The following is a 24,899-nucleotide window of genomic DNA, read 5'->3' as shown; positions in this document are numbered from 1 at the left end:
TCAGATATCAGAGAAGGGCTGCGTTCCTCCTGCCTTGCTTTGGCAAACCAAAGCAGATGGAGAGTGTTAACAATGAATATTTTACTGGAGCTCAAGATGCTGAATTTATTTGTGTTGCCTCCTATGGAGAGAAGTGTAATCACCATCCGAGGCACTTTTACAGAAAACGGAGAATAAATGATCATCTATTATTCTGAATAATCACTCGCTGCCTTATTTAGCATCTCAACTCTACAACTTTTTCAAACAGTTCATTTTTCTCCCTTAACTCTGAATCTAATCTACCTCTGATTCCATACTATGTCTGTATGCGGCTCGCATATCTCACGATGTGTTCATCGAGTTGGCTGCACACTCGGCACGGGTCCAGTTAGTGGTTCAGTGAGGGGCAGTGCTGACGTTCGATGCCTTCAATATTAATAAGATTTAAGAGCAGACTGCCTTTAGAGAATAATCTTCAAAGTAAAAGCAGAATGTTCATTTCGCTGTAATGTTTTACACTGAGCGGAATCACAAAGCTTTAATTTTGAAAAGTTGTGAACTCAGAGCTGATGATTATCTCGACTGCTTAAAGAGATAGTTCACCCAAAAATAAAAATTCAGTCATTATCTACTCACCACTATGCCCATGCAGGGGTGGGTGAAGCGTTTGAGTCGACAAAACACTTCTGCAGTTTCCGGGGTAAACGATGTTGCAGCCAAATCAAAAACAATTGAAGTAAAAGGTGACCACTCCTTTAAATTTAAAAAGTACCACAATAAAAACTCCATTGCACATGAACCAGGTAGGATGAACGCGATGCACCAAAGGCTGCTTATAAGAAATATTGTAGAACTGTTTGAGGAGGGTCCTTTTTTAAATCTGCAGCTTCTCTGTCTCTCTCTCTAATCAGTTTTCCCTCTTGTATTGTCCTGTTTGTTTATCTTTGCCTAACTCTTTTCTATCTTATGTCTGTCTACCTATCTGTCTCTCCGACTCCCTCACGGCTTACATGTATAGCCCTGGATTCCAGAGTATCAGGTAAAAAAAACAAAAAACACTTTTTCTTTACTTTGCTTGAGATTGACACTCTACATGCAGGATTGTTTTTTTTTTATTTTTATTCCTGATCCAGCAGAACGTCTTTATTTTGTGACCTCTGTTATAAAACAATGGGCGAGCTTGCAGCTTTCTTCTCTTTCAGTAATATCAGTCACATCCTGTCGCTCATTATTAGCATTAGCTGCTCAGCTCAAACGGCTAAGAGATTGAAATTAGGGCAGAATCCAAAACGATCTCTGAGAAAAAAAAAAAAAACCTGCAGGGCTCCTTCTCCAAATAAAAACAAAAGTTGGCAGGTACATCAGCTTCATGTCCGATTCCACTTCTTCTTCTACTTATTTTTTATTTGTGCTCCCTGTAAGTTACAATAAGTAGAATGTGTTTGTCAGTCTTAGCTCTCTGCCAACACAGAGATAAGTAATTTTCTTTTCCAAATGTTTCCCTTTCCTCGGCCGTGTAATAGGAGCAGTCAAGATAGGATATAAAGGTAAATTGAACCACTACTACCCCCCCCACACACCACCCCCTCCCAGGGAGATTGTCACGAGCAATCCCTCCCTTTTCTTTGTCTTTCCTAGCACGGCGTATATACACCTGTTCTATGTCCGAGTCGATCATAATGTTTCTGCTGTGATCCTGCTCAACCCACCCACCCGCCACCAATATGTCCCCTCATCTCCTGTCCGTCTCAACACAGACTCCACACTCCCCCCCTGTCTGAATTCAGTGTGTCTGCCAGATTTCAACGCCCCAAACTGGTGTGGTTCAGTCCTTGTTTTTTTGTTTTTTTTTGGGGCTCCCTTGTCTTCACCCCCCCCTCACTATCAGCAGGAATGTGATCTGGCAGCAAGGGCTCTGTTTTTTCTGTAAAGACTCTCGATCCTCCCTCTTCTTCTCCTCCTATTTACATACACTCCCCCCCCTGTTTTCCTTTTGATGTTGCTGTTACTTCACATGAGTGGTTTCTAACATCTGCAATGGGCTACTCCCACTTTCCAAGACATGCCACTGATTTCCAGCCTGTCGGAGCTCACGGTGAATGTTTTCTATCTCGACCCAAATGCCAAAGAGAATCCAAAACTGGTTGTGAGTGTGTCTCCGAGGCGACCCGACACAACTCGACTCTGCAAGTGAGCTCAAAAGGAATCTCTCCAAACTTTGATCTAAACACAGAAACCTCCAGGTTTGGCCTGTTCACTTCAAGTTAAAGAGCAGGTTTTCATTTTCTCTTTTTCTTTTCTGGATCTCATACATTTCACTTTTTGATGTAGCTGAACATGCTCCTGAAACTCATGTGAAACGACTGTATCTCCTCACACCCTCCTCCACATCCCCCCCAGTCCTGTCAGAGGTGTATCGTACCTGTATGTTCACTCAGCACTGTCCTTCTTCAAATCTTCCCCTGTCCACCCGTTAATACCCCCTCTTCTCCTCCCTTCTTCCTCCTACCCTCCCTCTTCCTCTTCTACCCCTCACGGCCTTGTTCTGATTTGCTCTGCTGTTTGACACGTACATGATGTGTTGACAGACGGCTGCCCTGGGCTGTGCAACAACAACGGGAGGTGCGTCCTGGATCAGAATGTCTGGCACTGCATCTGTCAGTCAGGATGGCGAGGGCTGGGATGCGATGTAGCGACCGAAACGCTCTGCTCAGATGGCAAGGATAACGAGGGAGGTAGGAAGAAATAAAAGCCTCATACAAATAGTCTTTTAGCTCCTGAAAAAAAAAAAAAGAAAGGAACTTGTGTGAGCATCGCTTATTGTGGCAGACAGTAAATTGGCTTTGATGTGGCTCCTCAGTGACAGTGCAAACAAACAAAACAAATCAATCATACATAAAACATCACTGGAAAGAATATGCAAATACTGTGGCAGAGCAGATTGTTAAAAACTCTGCTTTAAAATATACAGGAGATCAATTATAAAGGCTACTTGAGACTATATATTAACATCCCAGGAGCTGGATTTCTAATTAACTGCTCCTCAGCACGATCAACAAGCCCAGAACTTTTGAGGTTCATATAAGGTGACGCACTTTTCAATAGTTAATACTTTCATGTCAGCTCTGGATCTCTGCCGTCACTTTAATGAACTGGAGTTCATGTTCCAAGTCGTCTGTGTGCACCGGAGCTCGACACAGTAATGGAGATGCTCACTCGTTTCTTTTGTCAGACCCTAACACATCCAGGTCAACACAGCTCCCTCCCCCCCCTGTCTCTGTTTTCCAGATGGCCTCGTCGACTGCATGGACCCAGACTGCTGCGCTCAGATCTCCTGCCAGGGTCAGACCTACTGTCGCGGCTCACCTGACCCCACCGCCGTCGCGGGCCAGGGCCAGAGTTCAGCCGGCCAGCCCACGTCCAAGGGCTTTTATGACCGCATCAGTTTTTTGATTGGTCCCAGCGGCAGTCACGTGATACCCTGGGATAACCCCTTCAACAGCAGGTAAGTGGCTTAAGGAATCATTGACAGCTTTTTAATTATTTGGATCACGTCGGCTGTTTGCTGTCTCATTACCGGTTGCGGAGAGCATGGATGTTTGTGCAGCCACTCTGAAATGTCAAACAATCTCACTTCTCTTTGTCTTTGCAGTTACACTGGCAAGTGTGTTTATCTGGTCTCACTACCGCAAGCTTCTTTTTTTTTTTGTTATGCCTCTGCATCACAGACTTCTGTAGCTGGAGGCATCGTGTTCTGGGGTTATTCCTTCATATCCCAGTCTTACGATATCTCATGCACACACTGAGGGAATCCCTTCACATTTGGTAGAAACGTTCATTTGGACTCAAGGATGAAGTGATTTGATTTTGGTGTTTAAATGTCAAGGTCAGTGTGACCTCATGTATTGGAATTGAATTACATCTGCCACAAACATTCATTTAGACTTAAAGGTACAGTGTGTAGAATTTTATGATATCTAGTGTTGAAACTGCATGTTGCAGCTGAACACCCCTCACCTCACCCTCTTTTTCCAAACATGAAAAATAAACTGTGGTAGACTTTAATTGTCATAAAAACTCAAAAGGTGTTTAGTTTGTCCAGTCTGGACTAATGTAAAAAACATGGTGGCCTCCGTAGAGAGGGTCCCCTCGATGTAAATATAAAGTATTTAAATATAAAGGGTCTTTCTGGGGTAAAGAAAATGGAAATTCAAACAATTTAGATGAAATGAACTAGTGAAAACATCATGTGGACAATTCTACAATAAATCTCTGCCAATAGTTCCCTTTCACCTAAATCTTACACACTGGACCTTTAAGAAAGACCTGATTAGACTTTTGGAGGTGAAAGGTCAAAGTTCAATGTCACTGTGACCTTACAAGACATATTTTTGACCTCATTAATGCAGTGTCTCAGGAACGCCCTGAGGAAATCTCTTCAAATTTGGCAGAAAGTCAAAGATGAGCTGATTAGAATATGTTGGTCCATGACCTCATTAAGACCAAGTTCACTTCATATTTTTTCTATTGAGTTTTCAATATTATGATTCTGGAGAAACATGGGTATAAATTACAGATTCACTGGTATAAATGAAAAACATTTCTATCAGCCGTACCTGCTTTTTGGGTTAGAGCTGATTATCAAATCTCAGCATAATAACATTAAGAACAATCTGAGGATGCTAAGCCGACTAACAGCTTAAAAATAAAAACATGCTGAACTTAACAGAAACCATTGCTGATTTACTCCATTCACTCTCCCAGAGTGGCTCCTATAATTTTATTTACTCTCTGCGTTGCCTGATAGGAAATGTTGAAGCATTGTAGAGGCTCGTATTTTGGAGAGAATGATTGTAACCGATTCATATCCAAGAAAACAGAAACAATAAATAAACAGATTATATATAAATACGACTTTCATAAAACACATGTCAAGATGAATGAGTATTGGCTGGAAAGCTGTCACATGAGACGAGCTGCATAAAAAGCAGAAGCATGATCCATAAGCGTAAACACAGACATATTTTACTGCACTGATGATTTAATATCCTAACACTGTCTCTAAAAGATGGAATTATTGACATTAGGGAAATTATTTATCGTACAGAGACCAAAATGATGGTAAATACACTAATTTTCAAACATCTTGTGATGCTGTTGATGCCAACGAATGTAAAGCAAGTGTCTTTTCTAGTTTCAGAGTAATGAAGTGGCCATTTTCCCATCCAACTTTATTGAAATATCACTTCATGGGCGGGTTGATCTTGTCAGCCGCATCTTAAAGCAGCAACACTTGGTAGTATGTCATTGTTATTTTAGGGGCACATTATGAAGACAGCAAGATACGCCTACAGAGGCGGGCACACAAGCCTGGAGATGGCACTCTGATTGGTTAATTGCATGTTATGCCCAAAACATACCCACGATTATTTAAGAGACAGAGTACAACACTTGAACCCGACGTCTGGCACAGAAAAATAAATCTTTGGACACACTCTTAATACACCACATGCTCTAGATGTGCAGATCTTTAAAATAGAGCCTTTACTGTTTCAGGGTGTAAAGAAATTAATTGAAATGTTGCACATAAAGGAGAAGGAGAAATTATCCAGTAACAGAACTACCAGGATACATCGATGTGCAAACCGAGGACACGTAGAACTATTTTTCACCAAGTGCACATTTGTTCTGAACCACAAGCAGAGTGTGTTTTGTGAGTGATGGAGAGGAAAATGATTGCCAACTGTGTGCAGAAGGCTTTGGGAATATTTTCCACCAATAGTTTAAAGTAATCCTTATGTAAATAGCATGCTTTACTGAAAATATAGAAAGAGGCGATCCCCCCCCCAGCCGGGTTCTCCGTAATCCTCGTCCTCATTGTCTTCAGCTTACTGTCGATTTCATGTCTGGCAGTGGCATTAGCTCTCTTGCTCAAAATATTCATTTGGCTTTTTCATCTTTTTGTAGAAGTTAGTTTTGTCGTCAAAAACACCGTGGCACCTTTAAGAAGCTCGGGAATCGCGCGCATCACTAAATGTGACAGAGTCAACATTGTGTCTCGTCAGCACACGCGTCACACACATGAAATGATTTCCGGATGAAGAAGTCACATCGCGAGGAAGATACTCAGGAGTGGCAGAGTTTGTTCGGAGACCCACATTTTTCAAACATTCATTTGAGGGTAAAAGGTGAATAATTTATGACAGCCTTTGCAGAGTATACATTATAAAAAAGTCTTTGAAGCGCTGGAAGGATGCCAGCGGAGCATCTAGACTTCCAACGGCAGTGGTGACTGCTCTGTCTCCTCATAGGGTGTCTGATGTCTGACGGTATAGGGAGAGGAAACACTTAGAGGTCACTTCTCTCCTTCTATTTTTGAGAAGACAATGTGTAAGCCTGGAAGAGGTGAGCAGATTTTAGCGTGAGGTCAGGTTTCAGAACTCGGCAGTAAACTTGTCTCCAACGTAGCACCGAGAATAAAACATGTGTTTTGGTTTTCCGCACCCCCCCCCCACAACCGGCACCATTCCTCCCGCAATATCACATGTCCCCGCACTCGTGTCCCATTGGGTTTTCAGATGGAGTTTTTCTCACAGGCGTGCGAGAGACAATGACAGATAAGAATGCACGAATTGTGTGATTCATTTCTGGGTTCTCAGCAGGTGGTGTTAGTCGGCGTTTGTTTGAGGGTTTGGGCTCTTGTTGCATCCGTCTGCCTCTCGAAAGATTAATAGAAACACAGGGAAAGAAAGAGTGAACCTTAGCCGGGGCCCTTAAGTGGCCTTGTTCCCCAGGCTGGCAAATAAAGGATGGGAGATGGTTGAGCCAGGCGTGCGGTGGGAGGGAAATATAGAGGAGGGTAAAGGTGTTGAGCGTGCTCGCCTCATATACGTAATGACCCGGAGATAAAGCGCAGAGAACAAGACATATTTTGCCGACCAGTGACAAATACAGAGGGGACACTTAAAAAATTCCGCCCGGTGGTTGAAAAGTGGGTTATGATTAAATGTGGATGGAGAAATACAGCATTGTCTCCCTACTTTCAAAAGGACTGACTTAAAATATGACTTCACACTTAAGGGAAGAAGAAGCCGTGGCGGGCAAGTGTAGACGGGAAAGGCCAGCAGTCATGTTGAATAATCGCTGAGGATATCTGGGGCTTTAATCATGTATGAACCTTGCATGTCTGTGATTTATGAAGCAAAACATGTCAAAAGGAAATACAGTTTTTTCTTTTAACAAAAGCAAGAGAAGGGATGCTGGAGGTGGAGAAGTCTTTAGACCAGAAGCAAATCCATTTTCCAGCATGGGGGGATGTGGGTGGGTGGGGAGAGGGTGTGAGTAATGGTCTCCCATGCTGGACTTCCTAGCGTAGATGTGAAGAAGTTAACCGGACCTGCCTGCTCTGGTGGCGCTGCTCTATGGTCAGTAGTGGGAGGTGGGTTATATAAAGCAGCCACCAGGTGTGATGGCACAAAAACAAGGAGAAAGACTTTTTCTTCTCTAAAAAGCCAGCAGACATATTTTTTTTTACCACCTTCAAACCAACAAAAACCTTCCACGGAACATTTTACATTCAAGACACATTTTATTTCCACATCTATGCTATTTATGGCTACGCCTCTTCAAACTGCCGTGGCGATTCTTTTCTATCATATAGCGTTGCCCTTCTTTTTCCTTTTCAAACTTCCCCTTTCAATGTTTTTCACCTCTTTGTGACAGTTTGCCTCCAGCGTCGCATTTTGTTGTTCGGAGTTGCTATAAAGTGCCTCTTGACACGTCAGCCGCCGAGCTTTGCAACTTCTCACATCAAGAGGATATCTGTAACCGAGCTGAAGAGCTTGTTCCAGCACAATTCTTGTTGATATATTATCTTTCATCACAGGTATTGCCACAGAGATTTATCACACTAGCGAACACAAGACTCGACTATGACACTGACAAAAGGCTTTTTTATTTTTGGGAAGTAAAAGTACTTGCAAAGAATAATCACACTTGGATCACATCCTCCTAAAAAATACAATTTAGGGGAAACTCTGAATTCAGCGAGGTCAGAGTGATAACGATGCTGTGAATGTTTCACTCATTAACCTCATGTGATACACCTACTGCTGAGTATATTGCACACTTCATTAACCAGGTTGACTTTACTCATCAGCCTGATGATTTAACTGTGTGTGTATTTCACGTTGGCTCCATAATATTCACTGTGTTTTGCATTTTTAGTTTTCATGCCCACCGCTTTGTTACAAATTGAGATGTCCTAAGAGCTTTACATTCTTTCTATGTCGCATTTTGTCTCGACATAATGATACGTTTAATAGAAATAGGGTGTGAGCGAGTGGTTGGGGATAAAATTGGCTTCACTTCAGTGTACTCAAAGAACATAAATGCTGCAATACATGTGCAAGATTATGCAAAATGTGTTCAGTCCTTGATGTCTTGAAAACCTCATCTCTCTGAATTACGGGGGCCTTTAACCGCAGTAAACAGACAGAGGGGGTGCTATGTGAGGTGGCATTTTCATTAATAACAGCCCCTGACATGTCTGTGCCTGTAACGGTCAGTAAATCATACCTCGCTGCTCCCGCCGCTGGCAAAGAAATGGCAGTTGTTAGCAGTGTTGATGCCTTGGCCGCTCGCTGATGCCGGCTGGCATTGTTTGTTTACTCAGCCCTTTCTGTGTTTGTTTGCCCACACAGCCTGGCATCAGTCATCCGGGGTCAGGTCCTCACAGGAGATGGGACGCCGCTGATTGGAGTCAACGTGTCTTTTCTGCACTACCCCGAGTTTGGCTACACCGTCACACGGCAAGATGGCATGTAAGCAAGTCCCTGTGCACAGATGTTTCCATGCAGGTGCAGGAAGACCAGGATTCATCTGTATCTATCATCACTGATTCACATGTGCAAATAAACATGAGCTGTGTCTTCGCCTTTAGGCTCAACCTTTGCCCTTGCAACAATTTCTCTGATGTCCCCGGACTGGTGCGGGAAAAATGTTGAAAAAGCTGTCCAGTGCAGGGAGAGTTGTCCTGGCAATTCTCCAGAAAGCATTCAAAATAAATCGAAACGGCAGCACATTGTGCCCTAGAACAATTCCTCATGCAAATGTCACAGCGGTGGAGGCCATTTTGAACCAAGCTGTTTAAAATGCATTGAATCAGCGAGGGTAGAATCAATCTGCCCGCAGTGTAGTAAAACATGAGATTACTGTCTGACCTTCTCCTGCTATTACCACAGACAGCTCCTTAATAATGGGAGTACAAATACACACAAGACAAACGTATGTCACGCATTTTACAGGAGGGGGGGTTCACTTTAGGATGGAGCCTCTTTTTGCAGATCCCTGACAGAGATAGTGAACCAAAATTCCAGCATATAGAGGTCGTGTTTATGGGTCACTAGTGTGGAAACATAAGCCCTGTGAGTGTCAGAGAATTGTTCAGCTGTTGTTATGAAGTACAATCCTGAGGTCCCCAGATATCTGAGGATTAGCAGATTTCTTCTGATATTCCGCCCTGTAACTCTTCTGACAAGGAGCGTGATAAATGGTCGGGGATAATCACACTTGGTTAGCCAACAGATCGGCTCAGTGTGTTAAGGGGGGTGGGGGGGCTTCAAAGCCTGGCCTCTTGCAGCTGTGAGCTCCCCACTGCCCAAAGTGGAGGGAGCTCGAGAAGGAAGCTGTTTTAGGTCAGCTGCACAGCTTGGAAGTGTGTGTCCGTGTGTGTGTGTGTGTGTATCTGTGTGTGTCGTTTTGGGTGCGGGCGCGTACATGAGGCAAAAGCCTTCAAATCTGTAAGAGTGTGTGTTTTTGTGCATGCAATGTCACCACACAGATGCTTTGCCCCCCTGGGTAGTGGAGCTCGCCGAATATATAGAGCAGCACTTCAAAGACTCGCCCTTCATTTCCAAACCAGTAACTTTTCACTGAGTAATGTTGTACTAATTAAAACCATTTCACCAGAGAAAAGTCCCCAGACTCAACACTCCAAACCAAATTCAACCAGAAAGTGTCTTCTTACGATATGCCTGGCTGAACAAAAGTCATAAATTAGGCTCAGTGAATGATAATAACATGTGCAGGCTCTACGGAGGGATTCACTCGGAAGAGGAAGGTTCTCTCTTCAGTTGGAAAAAAAAAAGCTTTGTCAGGCTCAGGCTTGAAATAATTATTTACTTTGCTACTTTGCACCTTAAGTTAAATTATGAAATTATTACAGTTTACAGTTTGGCCATTATCCCTGTCTGCAATAATTAATTACTGAGATGTGGAAATGTGACAAGAGAAACACTGTGGTGCAGAAGCGCTCATATCATTTCAGACATTGTAGTTCCCTAAGCTTTCCCCTTAAATCACCTTTTTGCATATGTATTTATGTGCACACACGGATTTCTTGGAGGCTAGAATAAGTGATAAAACCAATTTACAATCTAAGTGACCTGTTGAAACAACTTGTTTACAAAGTTACTGCTTCTATATTTTGTTCTGTCGGATTTTGATGTTTACATTTTGATGATGTGCTTCGACTTTCACCCTCAGTCCAAAGACGTGCAGATTGGAGTTCATTTGAGACTATATTGACTGTAGGTGTGAGTGTGAATGGTTGTTTTCCTCTGTGTGCTGTTTTCTGACGACCTGTCCAAGGTGTGCCCCGCCTCTCGCCCAAAGTCAGCTGGGATTTGCTCCAGCTTCTCTCCCGCATCCCTCAAATAATAACTCTTACTTTATCTGATCTATTATGTCATCACACCACATGTCACCATGAAAATAAGACCCAGATTATTCTAGAATCCTCTGAATCTACCATATTTATAGCCGATAAATATACTGTTCATCCAATAATCACACTTCCTGTTTATGTTTAAATTGTTTGTTTCCATGTCATGATAATTTGTCAAGGTTCGACCTCTTGGCCAACGGCGGTGCTTCTTTGACGCTGAGTTACGAGCGCGCACCGTTCCCCACGCTGCACCGCACGGTGTGGCTGCCCTGGAACGTTTTCCACGTGATGGACACGGTGGTGATGAAGCGGGAAGAAAACGACATCCCCAGCTGCTACCTGACTGGCTTGTTCAGACCCAACCCGCTCATCCTAGCCACGCCCCTCTCCACCTTGTACAAGACCTCCCCAGAGGACAGTCCCATCATCCCCGAGACCCAGGTGAGTCTGCAGAGGTGACAGAGGCATCACATTGAATGGCAGTTACCATCAATCCCAAATTTGCTCCTGTGAATGAATGACTTCAATAATTTAACCCACGTTTGATCCCAACATGAGAAGATTCAGTGACGTAAACACACAAATAAAGAGTAACGATAATGCTGTTATCTTCCTCTCACCATGGCTTCCCTCGCTTTGTTTGCCTTTGAGCTTTGATTGAATTCAGGCATCTCCCTAAATGCTAAGCCATAAATTGTCTCACAGCAAGACTGATAAATTCTGAGAGCACATCACATGGAGGTTACATGCCTCAGGATTTTGGTTTCTTTCCATTTGGCTCAAATCAGAGTTAAAAATCCCTAAATGCAAATTGTGACAGTGAAGCTGTCGCTAGTTAAACCAAAACGTCTTTTGGGGGAAAAAATAAATCTTGGACTTGTTTCAGCGCGAGGATCGTGGCTGTCTGAGATACAACCTGGTCAAGAACTACAATTCTACAATAAAATAAGATTCAAACTTTTCCAGTGTTGGAGTCGTCATGCAAAAGTTTCCTCTCACGGACTCGGCTAACAAAGAATGAATTTATTGCCTGCGGAGATTTCAGCTCAATTTGCATACAGGCTTATAGTCTGGTTCGGCACATGTCGGAACATAGTTTTAATACTACATAACACAAATTCCTCAGGTTTGACAGTACCGTGTAGAAATATAACAGCCTGTCTGTACAACACTTTCTCTTCCGTGATAATAATGTTATATATAATAAAGCAACACTATGCTACTCTTTTACCTTAAAATAGCAGCTTCAGAAGTAGTTTAACGGTTCACTGACTTGGAATAGAGAAACTGTTGCCTCTCTCATTCACACTCTTCACCCTGAACGCCTGTTCTTGCTCTATGTAGCTTTGGTGAGCAATTGCCTGTGAGACGCAGCTTAAATTACCAGAATCAGGCCCAGCAAGTTCAAGAGTGATGCCGAACCTCAGATGAGTCAAAAAGACTTAGAACTCATTAAAAAACTAACTCTACACTTTTAAAAAATATCAAGAATTCTTAACAGAGTTTAGTTTAGTTGTTATAGCGGCAGTTCAAGAAGCCAGGGATCATGGGTAATATCCATCATTCATTTATGTTCCAGTTCAGTGACCACGCAGTCTGGTTCTGGTTAAAAGATCCATAGACTTTGTTTTCTCTCAAAACCACTTAATTACTTGGAAACTTAGAATGAATAACCACATGCAGCTGCAGAGGGCGCTGTAGCTGAGCGGACGTTACATAGTGTTGCTTGAAAATCACGTTTCATATAATGTACTGTAATTATAATCCTCCTCTCCATTAAACCAGCAAACTCCTGTTGCTCCTGTTAAGTCAACACTTCCCACTGTGTATTTGGCACCAGTCTGACTGCTAATTAAAATCATCAGGTCCTCCATGAGCAAGTGGCCATACCAGGCAGTGACCTCAACCTGGTGTACCTGAGCTCCAGGGCAGCTGGCTACAAGCCCATCCTCAAGGTGCTCCTGACCCAGGAGCGTCTCCCCTTTGGCCTGATGAAGGTCCACCTGATGGTGGCCGTCATGGGCCGTCAGTTCCAGAAGTCGTTCCCTGCGTTCCCCGACCTCTCCTACACATTCATCTGGGATAAAACAGACGCCTACAACCAGAAGGTCTTTGGCCTGGCAGAGGCTGTGGGTGAGTTCCCACTGTGACGTGTCGACTAAAGACTGTTGTGTAAGCATAGGTTCACTGTCGGACGCTTGAATTACCTTCAGGCAATGAACCTTGGTTGAACCTTTGAAGATTGATTCTTACTTTTTATTTGAAGAGAGGATTTTTCCATCAGGGACTTTTTTTATTACCATGTGCAATATTTGCAGAGTTGTTTGAAGTCCCCCAGCGCCACATTTTTTAAGGCCACTGGTCTTTTGCTGACTTCTTTGTTTTGCATATATGATATTTTAGTTTCAGTGCATTGAATGAAAAATTGCCGTTGAGGCAGTGGTGCGAAAAAGTCCTGCAAGTAGTCAGTAGTTACAATAAATATACTGACAGATAATCTTTTGATCGGATCATAGAGAATATCATAATAATCCTTATTAAATAATTAAGTTGTATTATACTGCTTTAGGGATAATGTCAAAGACTGTATATATAGATGGACGATGTGTATTTACTTCCTGTAACACTGTCATCAGAGCCAGAGTCTGTGCAGGTGTAATCAGTGGGTGGTCTGTGTCCCATCCACTAACATGGAGGAGGCAGGGTTCATGACCTATGCTGCAACCACGGGTTGATCAAGAGGCTCCGGCCTCACTTTTGAGAGCAGTCATGTCATCCATCTTGATATACAGTCATGGGTCATATTTTCTTGTTTATGCACAACTACATTCGCATTGTATTACCTTATTAACCCCCCCCCCAAAAGAAAGCTGTGGGAGTTTGTAAAGCAGAATGTGTGTTTGTCATTTTACAGAGGAAAACTTCACGATCCCGACAGTCAACAGGATTCATTCATGGCTTATGGCTGTGACCATATCCCAGCATTTATGATATTCACGATAATGTGCTCCATCTGAGCCTTTTATTGTTTAAATAATTCATGCCACTTTACACACTACTCTGCGATGCGCTTGATTTGCATTCACACAATATAAAACAGACAAATGAGAGGAGAGCACATAAAATACAAACTGTGCAGGTGAAACACAGAAACCCCACAGGTCTGCTAAAATCATCCCAGCTGGAGGAAATTACATAGTCAATGAGAGCGCAGGAGCAGCAGATACAGAAAACAGCAGCAACGTGTTCTGAATGTCTGATGGAGCACAGGCCTCATTGCTGCTGTAAGTGTCAGGTAGGGAGGTCTCAGCCTCGCTCACCACGGGCCTCTGCTGTCGTTACTTTCAGTGTCGGTGGGATATGAATACGAGTCCTGCCTTGATGTGGTGCTCTGGGAGAAGAGGACAGCCATGTTGCAGGGCTTTGAACTGGATGCCGCCAACATGGGAGGGTGGATGTTAGACAAACATCACATATTGGACATTCAGAATGGTAAGAAATGCTCATTTGTAAATATGGAGTATGAACGTGTGCGTGCTGGGCCGAGGTAGCTGGACTCTTAGGGTTACAGGAAGGCAGTCTTTACCCTGAATCACCTCAATAAATATCTGAATCAAAATGAATTATGGTTCGTCATCCCATCTGGAGATAATAGAGGAGAGTTTTGAAGGGCTGATCATTCACAGTAATGATCGAATAAATCAGTGAGTAAGTCACTGGGGTGCACGGCTCGCCACGAATTCCATACTACTCAGCTATTTCAGGACGACGGCCTGTTGGCTGCTCATGAAGGCTTCAGCTTTTGATGAACAGGCGTCATGTTTAATTCTTGCATTAATTCAATAAAGCAAATTAAATTTCTTGCTCTGTCATCAACCAGGATCGCTTTAATCGCCAAGTACAATAAGAGGACAAGAGTCGGCCTCTTTGTCGTGCTGGTGCAGAGACGTGAGAATGTGAAACACACATAATGAAACTATCACATATACATACATCACAGAGCCGTTGTGGAGTTACAGCACCGGGTGGTCACACACTATAATCTAGAGAATTCAGAGCTGTGTTTTAACAGTGCAGGCAGTAATGTGACCGCAATTATAGGACGTAGGCCTCAGGGTGGTGTGCATTGTCAGTTTGCAAGGCCGCTGTTTTGACATGAAACCCACTCTAGCTCACAACTGTTGTTCCAGTTGTCCAACGCAATTTGTGTCCCTTTCATCATGGAGATAGTGGAGGTTACAGTCATGGCCTTCAGCAGAGTCCTGAGTCTTACTCTGTCAGATCGGAGTTCTTGACTGGAAGCTCAATTGTTTTCTCTCTCATGTTTACATTTTTGTGGCCGTTTGTTTTGGGTGATTTAAAATCACTGTTGCCCAACCATCGTAGTCATGGATGGATGGTAGGAGGTTAGTAGCTGTAGGTCTGTAGGTCTGTAGGCAGAGGAGTTTCCATGTTCCTTCAGTTATTCCTTAGTTTAAAAGAATGTTCTCATTCATTTATTAGTTTTGACATTAAGGAAGAGAAAATGTGAAATATTACAGCTGATGTAATGTGTAGATGTGAACCAGATGTTTGGGATCTATCCATTCATCCTTTCTCAGCCTTTTGTTTCTAGACTTTCAAAACAGATCGAGTGGTTTTGAGTGTGTGGGTCAACTCAGCATTGTGATATATGACACATTAAACATATGTGCTATGTATATGTGGATTGAACTGTGAATAACTTGAAATAACAATAATCTTTGCAGCGTCTCGCTGATTTAAAGCGGCTGTCAAGCCAAAAAAATTAGTTTTCAGAGGACTTAAAGATAAATAAAATAAAGATTAATAAAACTCCATCACCTGGTTGAAGTGAACGTTTTTCATTTAAATGTGGAGATAAAGCAAGAAAGGTGCAAAATGATCAAATTCACTTCTCTTATTAAGATGAAATATTCCTTAATGTCGTGTTTAAGAGGAGGAAATGTGACTCAGTATGCAACAAAACATCTTCTAGCACGACCCAGCTTGTCTTTTGCCAGCTTTTACACGTCAGAGATGTATTGAACACCTACGTTCACTTACTCATTCAGAGGTCGCAATTTACACCTAACAGGTTTTTTTCTGAGTCACTCCTCTTTGCAGTGTTATGCAGGAGTTTAAATAAAGTCAATTTCTGAAGAAGCAGCAAAAGTGTTCAAATTTAGCAGAAGGTGAGCTTTTATCAGGCAACACATCGGCCCTCTGCTGCTATCAAATCTGCAAAAGCTTTCACCAGCTATTACTGTGTCATTTATATTCAGTGCGATTGATGGATGAATCTCTTTCAATTCATTTAATTTCGTTCAAATTACACGACTTATACACAGAGTTCTGCACCGGCTTGGTTCCTAAATGACACAAACTATCATTATAAAATGCATGTATCCTCTCAGTGTGTGATTAAGTTGCAGTTTATAAGGCACCACCAGTCGGTCCAGGGAGGTTGAAGAAGGTAATGAGGTTCGCTGGTTTAACAGCACACTATCAAAGTGTTTGTGCGGCTAATTGTGCATGGAAATGACTCCAGCTTGTAGCTAATACATGTTCATGGTGCTGATTTTGAATTAATTTAATGTGTTCTTCAAAGCACATAGGAGAAGAAGTAGGTAATCACAATCTTTGTGGCCACTACAGAGCGTTGATGAGCGTTTCCATGTACAATATGAAGACGTTAACATTCTGGAGCCTCTCTGCATATACCCTCTGCAGCCGCCTGGCACAAAGTAGAAATCTGGCACTGGCCACTGAGTCTTTCTTGGCCTGGTCCATCGAGCTTTAAATAAACCTTCGAGGTTGTTTGTGTTACGAGATATTTTGGCAACCAGAGAAAGAGAGTTTTGTTAAAGAGAGATATTGAGTGTAGTGTTTTCTAGCATCTTACATGCACATCTACACATTGGCAAGGGCACTACTATTTATTCTACAATACTCATCGGGTTTGCAAAGTTATTGTAGTCCATCTACTCTGGATGTATATTAGGTCCTCTCACATCTCGGAGATGTTACAAAGAGTTTTTTGTTGGACGTGGTTGTGGAAAACCTGTCAGAGAGCCAGTTCCTCAAACAGAGTCTTCCTTTACTTTGATGCTACTCTGTCCTGCTTCTTTGTTGAACATTAAAAGAACAGACGTACTGAAGGGGCCCATTGCCGAACCCAATCTGTCAAGCCATCCAGAACGGGAAGTTTGTGAAGTGTGCGAAAGAACACGGAAATATGCCTCTAGCCTGACTGCTGCTGGTGCATTTTGTTTCATCCCACCTGTCTCAAAGTATAGCACACCCATATCTAAAGACTTCATTGTGGCAGCATCACAGTTGGAGTTGCAGTTGTGAGATGCAATTGCGATCAACAGATAGGTGCAGCACGTGTGATATGCTAATGTATGGTGCATCCTTTATTTGACTGAGCTGTGCAGAGTGTCGGGATTTATCAGAAAATTGGATGTAGGTGTGCAGGAGAAATCGTCACGAGCAGGTTTGCACGTTTACGTGGAACCAGTGATGACAGAAATAAAACATCAACCAGATGGTGTTGAGTTTTTCTTGTGCAGTAAACGTCTGTGGCCTCCCCAAGGCGGTTTCACACTTTTCCCTCCTCCTCTTAGAGCACTGCCCCAAAAATAACTAGCAAACTCTAACTGAATTGAAAAAAAAAAAGAATTTGAAATTAGTTGAGCAAACTTGTGTTTGTCTCATTTAGCCATGTCTGACAGGAGCTTAATCAATTTGCCGAAAGGGTTTCATGCTACAATCCTATTAGCTCGACTGAAAGACAGTAAGCTCTCTAAAGGCGCCTACAGACTCTGAGATTTCAGCAACTGTGCGACATGGATCTAATGAACATGGCTACCACATCAACTTTGATCTACGACGACTGTATGTTAACACCCACTGAATCGTACTCTACGACACATTGTTAGTTTGTCATCCTACATTTCTGACACTGACAAAATCTTGTCCCGGGTCTTTTTTCGTCGCATAAAAAGCCATTTTGGAGCCATGTTCAAAGATATCACCACTTTTCTTTCACGTTGTTCATCTTTTGCCTGGAACAGTTTGTTCCTGCCATAGGTCTGTGAAATGTTTTCGGTATCAAATTTAGTATATGCTAGTTTTTACAGTATCCACATCCAAGTATCATAACTCCATCTATAACCCTGTCTGTCGTTCCCCTCACACATATTCATTTTTATTACAGCAGTTGTGAGTAGGCATCTAGTTTTATCTGCTTGCATTTTCTCAGTCCAAACTGAATTATTCAGTCTTGCAATCGGCCACTTTTTGACATGTGTGATTTATGGCCCGTGTGGGTTTTTGGGCAACGAAAGCAGTTCGATATCCTCAGTCGGCATGACGATGAATCCAAATATCACTGTTTGCCTTCATTGCTGCTCCGGTATTGATTCTTTTATGCTGTAAACCTTGACTAATGTCTTCACCCAACATGTTAACAAGTGGTGGTCCTCTGCAGCCGCACAGAACTTTAGTTCCAGACGTTCGCTATCGCTCTTTGTTGTGACTCCTGCTTCATTTTCGCACTGCTTCCAACATCTGAGGACTTTTTTTTTTTTCCTCTCATGGCTTGTGGCCAAAGACCCAAGCAAAGAGCTGTCTCTCTCTTGCTCTCTCTCTCTCTCTGCCTCCACTCGAGAGCCTGTCAAACTAGATAAGGCAAATTGCCGGTGTCTGTGCTTCAGTCATGTCCTCCTGCCCCCCTCCTACGTTTCTTCGTTACCAGCAGATATGCCTTCCCCTCAAACTGTTGGGAAACTATCTAGGGTAACATAACTGTTTGTTAGTGGACACAGCCAGAGTTCTGAAACTCAGTATCTCAGAGTGCACTTATACTTGTACAGCTCACACACTGGCTGCATTTGAAGCACAGAGATCGTTCCACTTCTAGCCTTTGTCATGGTGAATCAGCGGGAACGCGGGTGGTATCTTTAGAATGACACACTGCAAAGGAGACCAAGGAAGGACGGTGCAATTAAGACACTCCTGCTCCTCCCCTACCAATCTCTGAGCTCTCCATGTGTCACCAAGGTGACATTGCTCAGGGCGCTCCGGCTTCTCTTTCTTTTTTTATCAGGTATTGAGGCTCGGCCTTGCGTTTGCACCATTAATCATCTCAGGAGTCCTGATGCGGGCATTAAAGTATTTCACTACACGACTCAAATTAGCCTTTTATCAAAAGAAATCATTGCCATCTGTTATGATTGTATAAAAGTGGAATCAATTGAACCAACAGTCATCAGTGAGTGAATCTGCACATTTAAAGGACGTCGAGCGATGGCCTTGGTAGTGGTGCAATGAGTTCTATTAACAGGAGGCAGGTGGGTGAATATGCTGAAGCAACAGCTATTTCCACTCTGCTCAAATATGCTCGTACAGTTTCCTACTTTCAGCTTTTTTTTCTCTGATAGAAATTTGCCGTCAGGTTTGCTCTGCAGTCACTTTCATTTCTTTTTAATACACATTTATGTTTTGTTTTCGTTGTCTTTCCGTTTCTATTTGGCAAATTTCCCACTGCTGCCACAGTCAGAGTGTGTCTGCATTACATTACAGGCTGTGTAATTGCTGGATGAATCAGTATCGGAGTCATCGTGGAGTGAGAGCGAGAGACAACAGATTCTCAGACTTTCTAAAAAGCTCTTTCTCTCTTTGCCAAGCAAAACAGTGATTTACATTTTTTTTCTTTCTATCCAAAACTCAAAACACGCCTCCACACAGTCATTTACTAATCAATAAGCAGCCACGTCCCTAATTGTTAATCCATTCAGCTGCCACACTTTGACTTGAAGTCTCTGTAAAATCTGTTGAAGGGAGCTTGTTTCAGTCTGTGCAGGAAAAAACAACACGACTTTGCCAGATTGAATAAATTCCATTTTTTTCAGCGCATTCTTTTTTTTTTTTTTGCAGCTTTAAAAGATTCCATGAAAACTCAGAGCAGAGCGAGGTGAATTCATAAAATATGTATAAATAACTTTAAAGACTCTGAAGCCATTTTGGTGCGAACACCGTCGGAGTCCCCCTCCTTCGGCCCGCGGGGCCGGAGAGCGAGAAAACCAAATTCCCATCAGTGCGGCTCTCCAGCTGAGACGTCACGAGCTTGATCCTCGCAACAATCATCAGCAGTTATGTGTCATGACCATGTGTCCTTGAGGGGGAAAAAAACTGAACCTTAATCTGCTCCCTCACTTCACAGCTGCTCCACAGAAGAGTGGCAGCGGTTGTGTGTGTATGAGGAAATCCAAGTGAAAGAGTTCAGTGTCCATACTGAGTGTGGACTGATCATGGGGGGTAGCCGGTGATTGATTGGTGTATTTAATCTATTCCATTATGTTGTCTAATAGCCTACGGTAAGACTTGTATACAGTAAACTGTGATGGAAGTGTAAATAGAACAGACGACGGCAGTTTGCCAAAATGACCTCAGAATTCATTTTTCTTTGTCCTCCTCTCTGCTGAACGCCGGCCAAATCCTAGACGGCTACACTGCTACAACAGATCCAATGCATACATACTGCATTAGGCTTCTGGATATTAGAAACATCTTAGTCTTGGGAATGTTAAAAAGCTATTACACAAACATCCACTGAAATTCTAGTCACGGTATTTGTCATTTGTCACCATGTTTCTCTGTGCTGCGTCAACCTTTCTGCTCAGCTGAGAGTTTTCATCGCACAGTGCGTTTCATTCACTGAGCAGACACATGGATCACATTTCAATTAAAGTCCCAAGGTCGCACATTTGATGGCGTCACGCATAAAGCTGTCCCCCAGACCTATTTGTCTTTGTTAGAGGCTCGTGTGCAACGCTCTGGAATACAAAAGACGGATTGGTCAGATCGTCCTGTCAAGAGTCTCGCCAGACCGTGCCTCCATTTGAATTTGCCCTTCAATCAATTAAATCAATGAGAGGAACTAATCAGGGGAGGGACAAGCGGCGTTGGGCGCGCACGCTCGATTTCACATACGTGGAGGGTTAGGGGGGGCTTACAGCATGACGCCGTGGGAGAGCAACATTATGTGACCATTCAGTGGTGTCATAGATCTGCTAATTAGGACAGAGACAGTGTGAACTCAAACAAGTTACTTGATGTGAATAACTAAGAGCTTCTAGCGTGCACTTCTTTCCGTTTGATGTATTTTCCCCCTTTGAAGAGTGTAAGCACCACCCCCCCAAAGAAAGATCCAGTGAGTCCTCAGTGAAATGTATGCACCATTATAAGAGGAGGAACACTGCACCGGATTGGTGTTTACCACCTTTTTTTTTACCTGGGGAAATCAGGCCATCTGTCAGGTAGAAGGATCATTTTTGATCCAATATGTTTAAGCTTTGTGGGACGTTTCCAGAAACACACAGAAGTGTTTCAATAATAATAATGATAATAATGCATGCGGTTGAATTATTGTCAGTTATGTAGATTGTCAACGTGTTTCCTTGTGTTCTGCCGACTGCTCTAATCTTTGTGTGTTAATGAATCCAAAACTTATTAAAGTCGTGTATAATTAAATACCCTAAAATTGTGTCATAAAAAAATTGTATTTAGGATTTATTTTGTTGTGATGAAAAACTTTCTAGTTAGAGCCAAAGACAACTTTGCTTCGATATCGTCCCAGGTATTCTTTACAAAGGCAGTGGGGAGAACCAGTTCATCTCTCTGCAGCCCCCTGTGATCTCCACTGTCATGGGGAACGGGCGACGCAGGAGCATCTCGTGCCCCAGCTGTAATGGACAGGCCCAAGGCAACAAGCTGTTGGCGCCGGTGGCTCTGGCATGGGGCATCGACGGGAGTCTGTATGTCGGCGATTTCAACTACATCCGCCGCATCTACCCATCTGGAAATGTCACAAGTATCATGGAGCTCAGGTGAGATCAAGGCCCTCGGTAGGGATTTTGTTTTTTTAGGTGGATTTTATACTTTATTTGTTTTGTAAAATGTGTTTTTGTTTCCTGTTGATTCTTTAACTGTCCAAACTGGTAAAACTATTTTTTTGAGAATCAACATTAAAATTTGTGGAAACTTATAAATGTTAAACGTCATCCAAGAGAATTAGCATTGTACTGACTTTACGCCTTTCTGTGTTTTGTTTTTTTCAATAATTACTTGTATTTCAGCATATCAGCATTCAAAGACACCTGAGACAAATCTTAACAGAAAATGATCCCAACAACTTTCTACATTCGCTGCTCGGTGTGGAGAGGCAAACTTAAAAATGCCACAGTGGACAGACTCACACACATCTCTCCTCTGCCCATAGAAATTTCAAATCCTTTCCTCATCCATCTCCATAATTAGGAAAGACATCCTGTCTTCAGCGTGTAATTGGGATGATTTACGCCCTCATGCCAAGTTGGCTTCTCTCTGCAATGACTCTGATTCGGCCAGTTGGCTTATTTCAAAGTAGCAGGTGTTGATTAAATGTACATTGGGCGATGATCCTGCTCGAGACCCTTGATGACAAACATATGACGAGTGGCTCAAGTGGACGCGGGTCAGAATGGTGCGAGCAGGTCATTGCACATCCAGTGATGTGTAAGTTAGTGATAAGACTATGAGGCCTTGTCTACACCACTACAGATATTTCTTCGAATGGATATTTTCCCTCAGTTTTGAAAAAGAATATCTGATTTTACAAAATTGACATTAAGCTGCAAACTTAGATTTAGAAGTGATCGAAGTAAGCATTGCATCCCAAAAGCTTTATTTTACATGTACACACACAGATGCATAGAAACCTGAAAATCTTACTTTTAGTGAGATCAAACCCTGCGTGTGAACGAGAGGCTCAAACACTAAGGAAAAGTTTGTTCTGCTAAATATCTGGATTAGTGTGGACAAGGCAAAACGTTGAGGGAAGAAATCCTTTCTAGCTCAGTAACCTGCTGACATACCTGCACATTGATCAGCCACTACAGGGCTGGAGTGGGAAAAAGCGTACAATAGTATGAACGTGGAGCGGGATGCTGCCGCCGCTCAGGAGCATGCATGCTCAGCAACACTTTGCAGGATAAATAATGGTTTCAGAAATGGTTTGTGTCTCCGAGCAACTATTTTACCCGTTTCACAAGGAGAGAAACACAAACCACTTCCATGAAGAAGCCAAATTAAATTTACTCTGACATAAAAGACACAGTGAGGATAATTTTAATTCATGCTAGGTGACGGTTGCAGCAAAGATTTAAACCATTACTGTAGAAAAAGTGCCCCTTTCTTTGCAAAATGTACTTTATCTTCATGGTTAGCAGAATATTTTCTTGTTTTCTTTTTGATATTAGTATCTGAAACCAAAGCTGTTGTCAGTTGTTGCCGTTTGTGATGCATTGTGGCTGAACAAGAGCCTAAATACATCATATGGGATTCCTTTAATCTCTTTCAACAGCTCTGAGTGTAAAGTCGGCATTAGTGGCCAATGCTACAGTAGCAGAATCAATATTTCAGTATGAGTGGTTGAATTGAGAAAAGCAGTGGTAATGCAGGATGAGGCTTTATGGAGATAGAAGCACAAGTTTTCCTCCCTGTGGTTTTTAACTGTCGGCCACAGTCCCACTTCTCCACTTTCTGCGGAACGACGCTGACTGTGATTTCTCTGGTGACTGTGTTTGCTCTTCAAAGGGATATTTTGACTTTCTGAGTTTCAGCTGTTTGTATTTTTCTAACCAGACACTGTGAGGAGCAGGACTAGGTAGAACCCTGGCATACGGCTGGACCGTGTAGGGTCACAACAGAGGACGCGGTTGCACTGTTGTGGAACTGCAGTGGTCCAATTAACATATTCATGACATCACTGCGTCGCATTTTGATTCTGCTTAGTGCCACACGGTTTCAGACCTTTATCTGTTTGCTTGTCTCCGTCACTCTGTGCTCACATATACAGCGTTTTAATGTTCTCATTTACATGTTTGTTCCTGACAACGGAACAAGTACGGAACACTGACTGAAACAAGGGAATCCTGATTCTTAAACCCCGATGTCGTCTGACACAAACAACAGACGCACGAGTTTAAGGCGACATCTTAAGGGTTTTCATTTGTATTCACACACAGAAAGATGAAATATATATTAATTGTTTTATTAATTTTAAAGCATGAAATCTGGGCAATGCTCAGAGAATCCGGTCTGGACATAACTGCAGATTGTCCATGCGAGACATGTTCTCACCTACTGGAAATATTCCACTTGGTTTAGAAGAGGAGGGGCGCTCCAATAAAGCTTGCATGAGAAGTTATATCATCAACACGCCCACTCGCTGGCTGTGAGTTCTGCAGAAACATTTGCTCAATTAAACATTGCACAGACTTTCTGTAATGTCCTGTTCAACTGGACTTTTGTACTCACACACACACACACACAGACACACACACACACACATGGCTCCTCCACGTGTGTGAAAGCAGCTTCTGTATCACGCTGCTCAGGTAAACTGCTGCTCTACCTCTGGGACAGGTTTGACTCTTGCTTGCGGGATAATACTGGCGACTGTCTTATGGAAAGTAGCTTGGTCCTTGTTTTTTCATATTCCTCATACTTCAAATAAATGAATATTAAGACAGTGGTCTGACCAGTACTGGATTTTTGGGGCACATGAACACGAGGATGGCGTGTACACTGATCCTGAGATACAGTATCTGAGATAGGATGAGTCATTTTTACAAGAAAGCTGTCTGGTGGACAAACAACACTGAAAATAAGTAAAGTCAAAGTATCCCTTTGAGATTTACCAATTTCATTGTCTTGATTCTTCTCCTCTTTTCCTGCTCGCTCTGTTCCCTGTCATAGAAATAAAGACTTTAGACACAGGTAGGTGTTTTACCTTAGTGCATGTTTTCCTGTTGCTCTCCCTCCATCATCACCTTCATCATCTGCTACATACGAGTAACTCTCTCTTTTACATTCACCTTTAGCACCACTGATTAGCATGTTTAATTATAACAAACCAATTATTGGTTGATTACATCTAAATAAGAAGAACAGTTCATGGTCTTTCCGGATTGCTACGTGATTATCGATGAGACGGCAAACGACAAACGCTGGGACCCTGGAACAGATTAGAAAAGAACTGGGTAGTAACATACAAGCAGGGTGTTAATGTAAATTTATACAATCAGCATATATGTATACATTATAATGCAGTCCAGTACAACAGTGCTGCAATTAACAGTACCAT

The 24,899-nt window shown here is 42.6% G+C and overlaps 1 protein-coding gene across 9 annotated transcripts in view; it reads left to right on the top strand.

Annotated features, from left to right (window-relative positions):
* The window catches only part of LOC109627387 (teneurin-3), a 149,115-nt gene that overhangs the window by 101,012 nt on the left and 23,204 nt on the right, over positions 1-24,899 (top strand). For 4 of the 9 annotated variants that reach the window (XM_069531377.1, XM_069531372.1, XM_069531379.1 and 1 more), the window contains 10 exons: positions 1,001-1,021; positions 1,506-1,529; positions 2,571-2,717; positions 3,271-3,487; positions 8,685-8,804; positions 10,888-11,149; positions 12,574-12,841; positions 14,057-14,200; positions 21,351-21,600; positions 24,512-24,532. In XM_069531377.1, the coding sequence (XP_069387478.1) occupies positions 1,001-1,021; positions 1,506-1,529; positions 2,571-2,717; positions 3,271-3,487; positions 8,685-8,804; positions 10,888-11,149; positions 12,574-12,841; positions 14,057-14,200; positions 21,351-21,600; positions 24,512-24,532 (1,474 nt within the window). The remainder of the gene's footprint in view (positions 1-1,000; positions 1,022-1,505; positions 1,530-2,570; positions 2,718-3,270; positions 3,488-8,684; positions 8,805-10,887; positions 11,150-12,573; positions 12,842-14,056; positions 14,201-21,350; positions 21,601-24,511; positions 24,533-24,899) is intronic. The other 5 variants (XM_069531374.1, XM_020083895.2, XM_069531373.1 and 2 more) reach the window with 5 other exon arrangements.

This window comes from Paralichthys olivaceus, chromosome 9 (genome assembly GCF_024713975.1).
Source record: "Paralichthys olivaceus isolate ysfri-2021 chromosome 9, ASM2471397v2, whole genome shotgun sequence".
NCBI classification, from domain to species: Eukaryota; Metazoa; Chordata; class Actinopteri; order Pleuronectiformes; family Paralichthyidae; genus Paralichthys; species Paralichthys olivaceus.
Note: the sequence above shows the minus strand (reverse complement) of the source record. Positions and strands in the feature narration are given on the sequence as shown.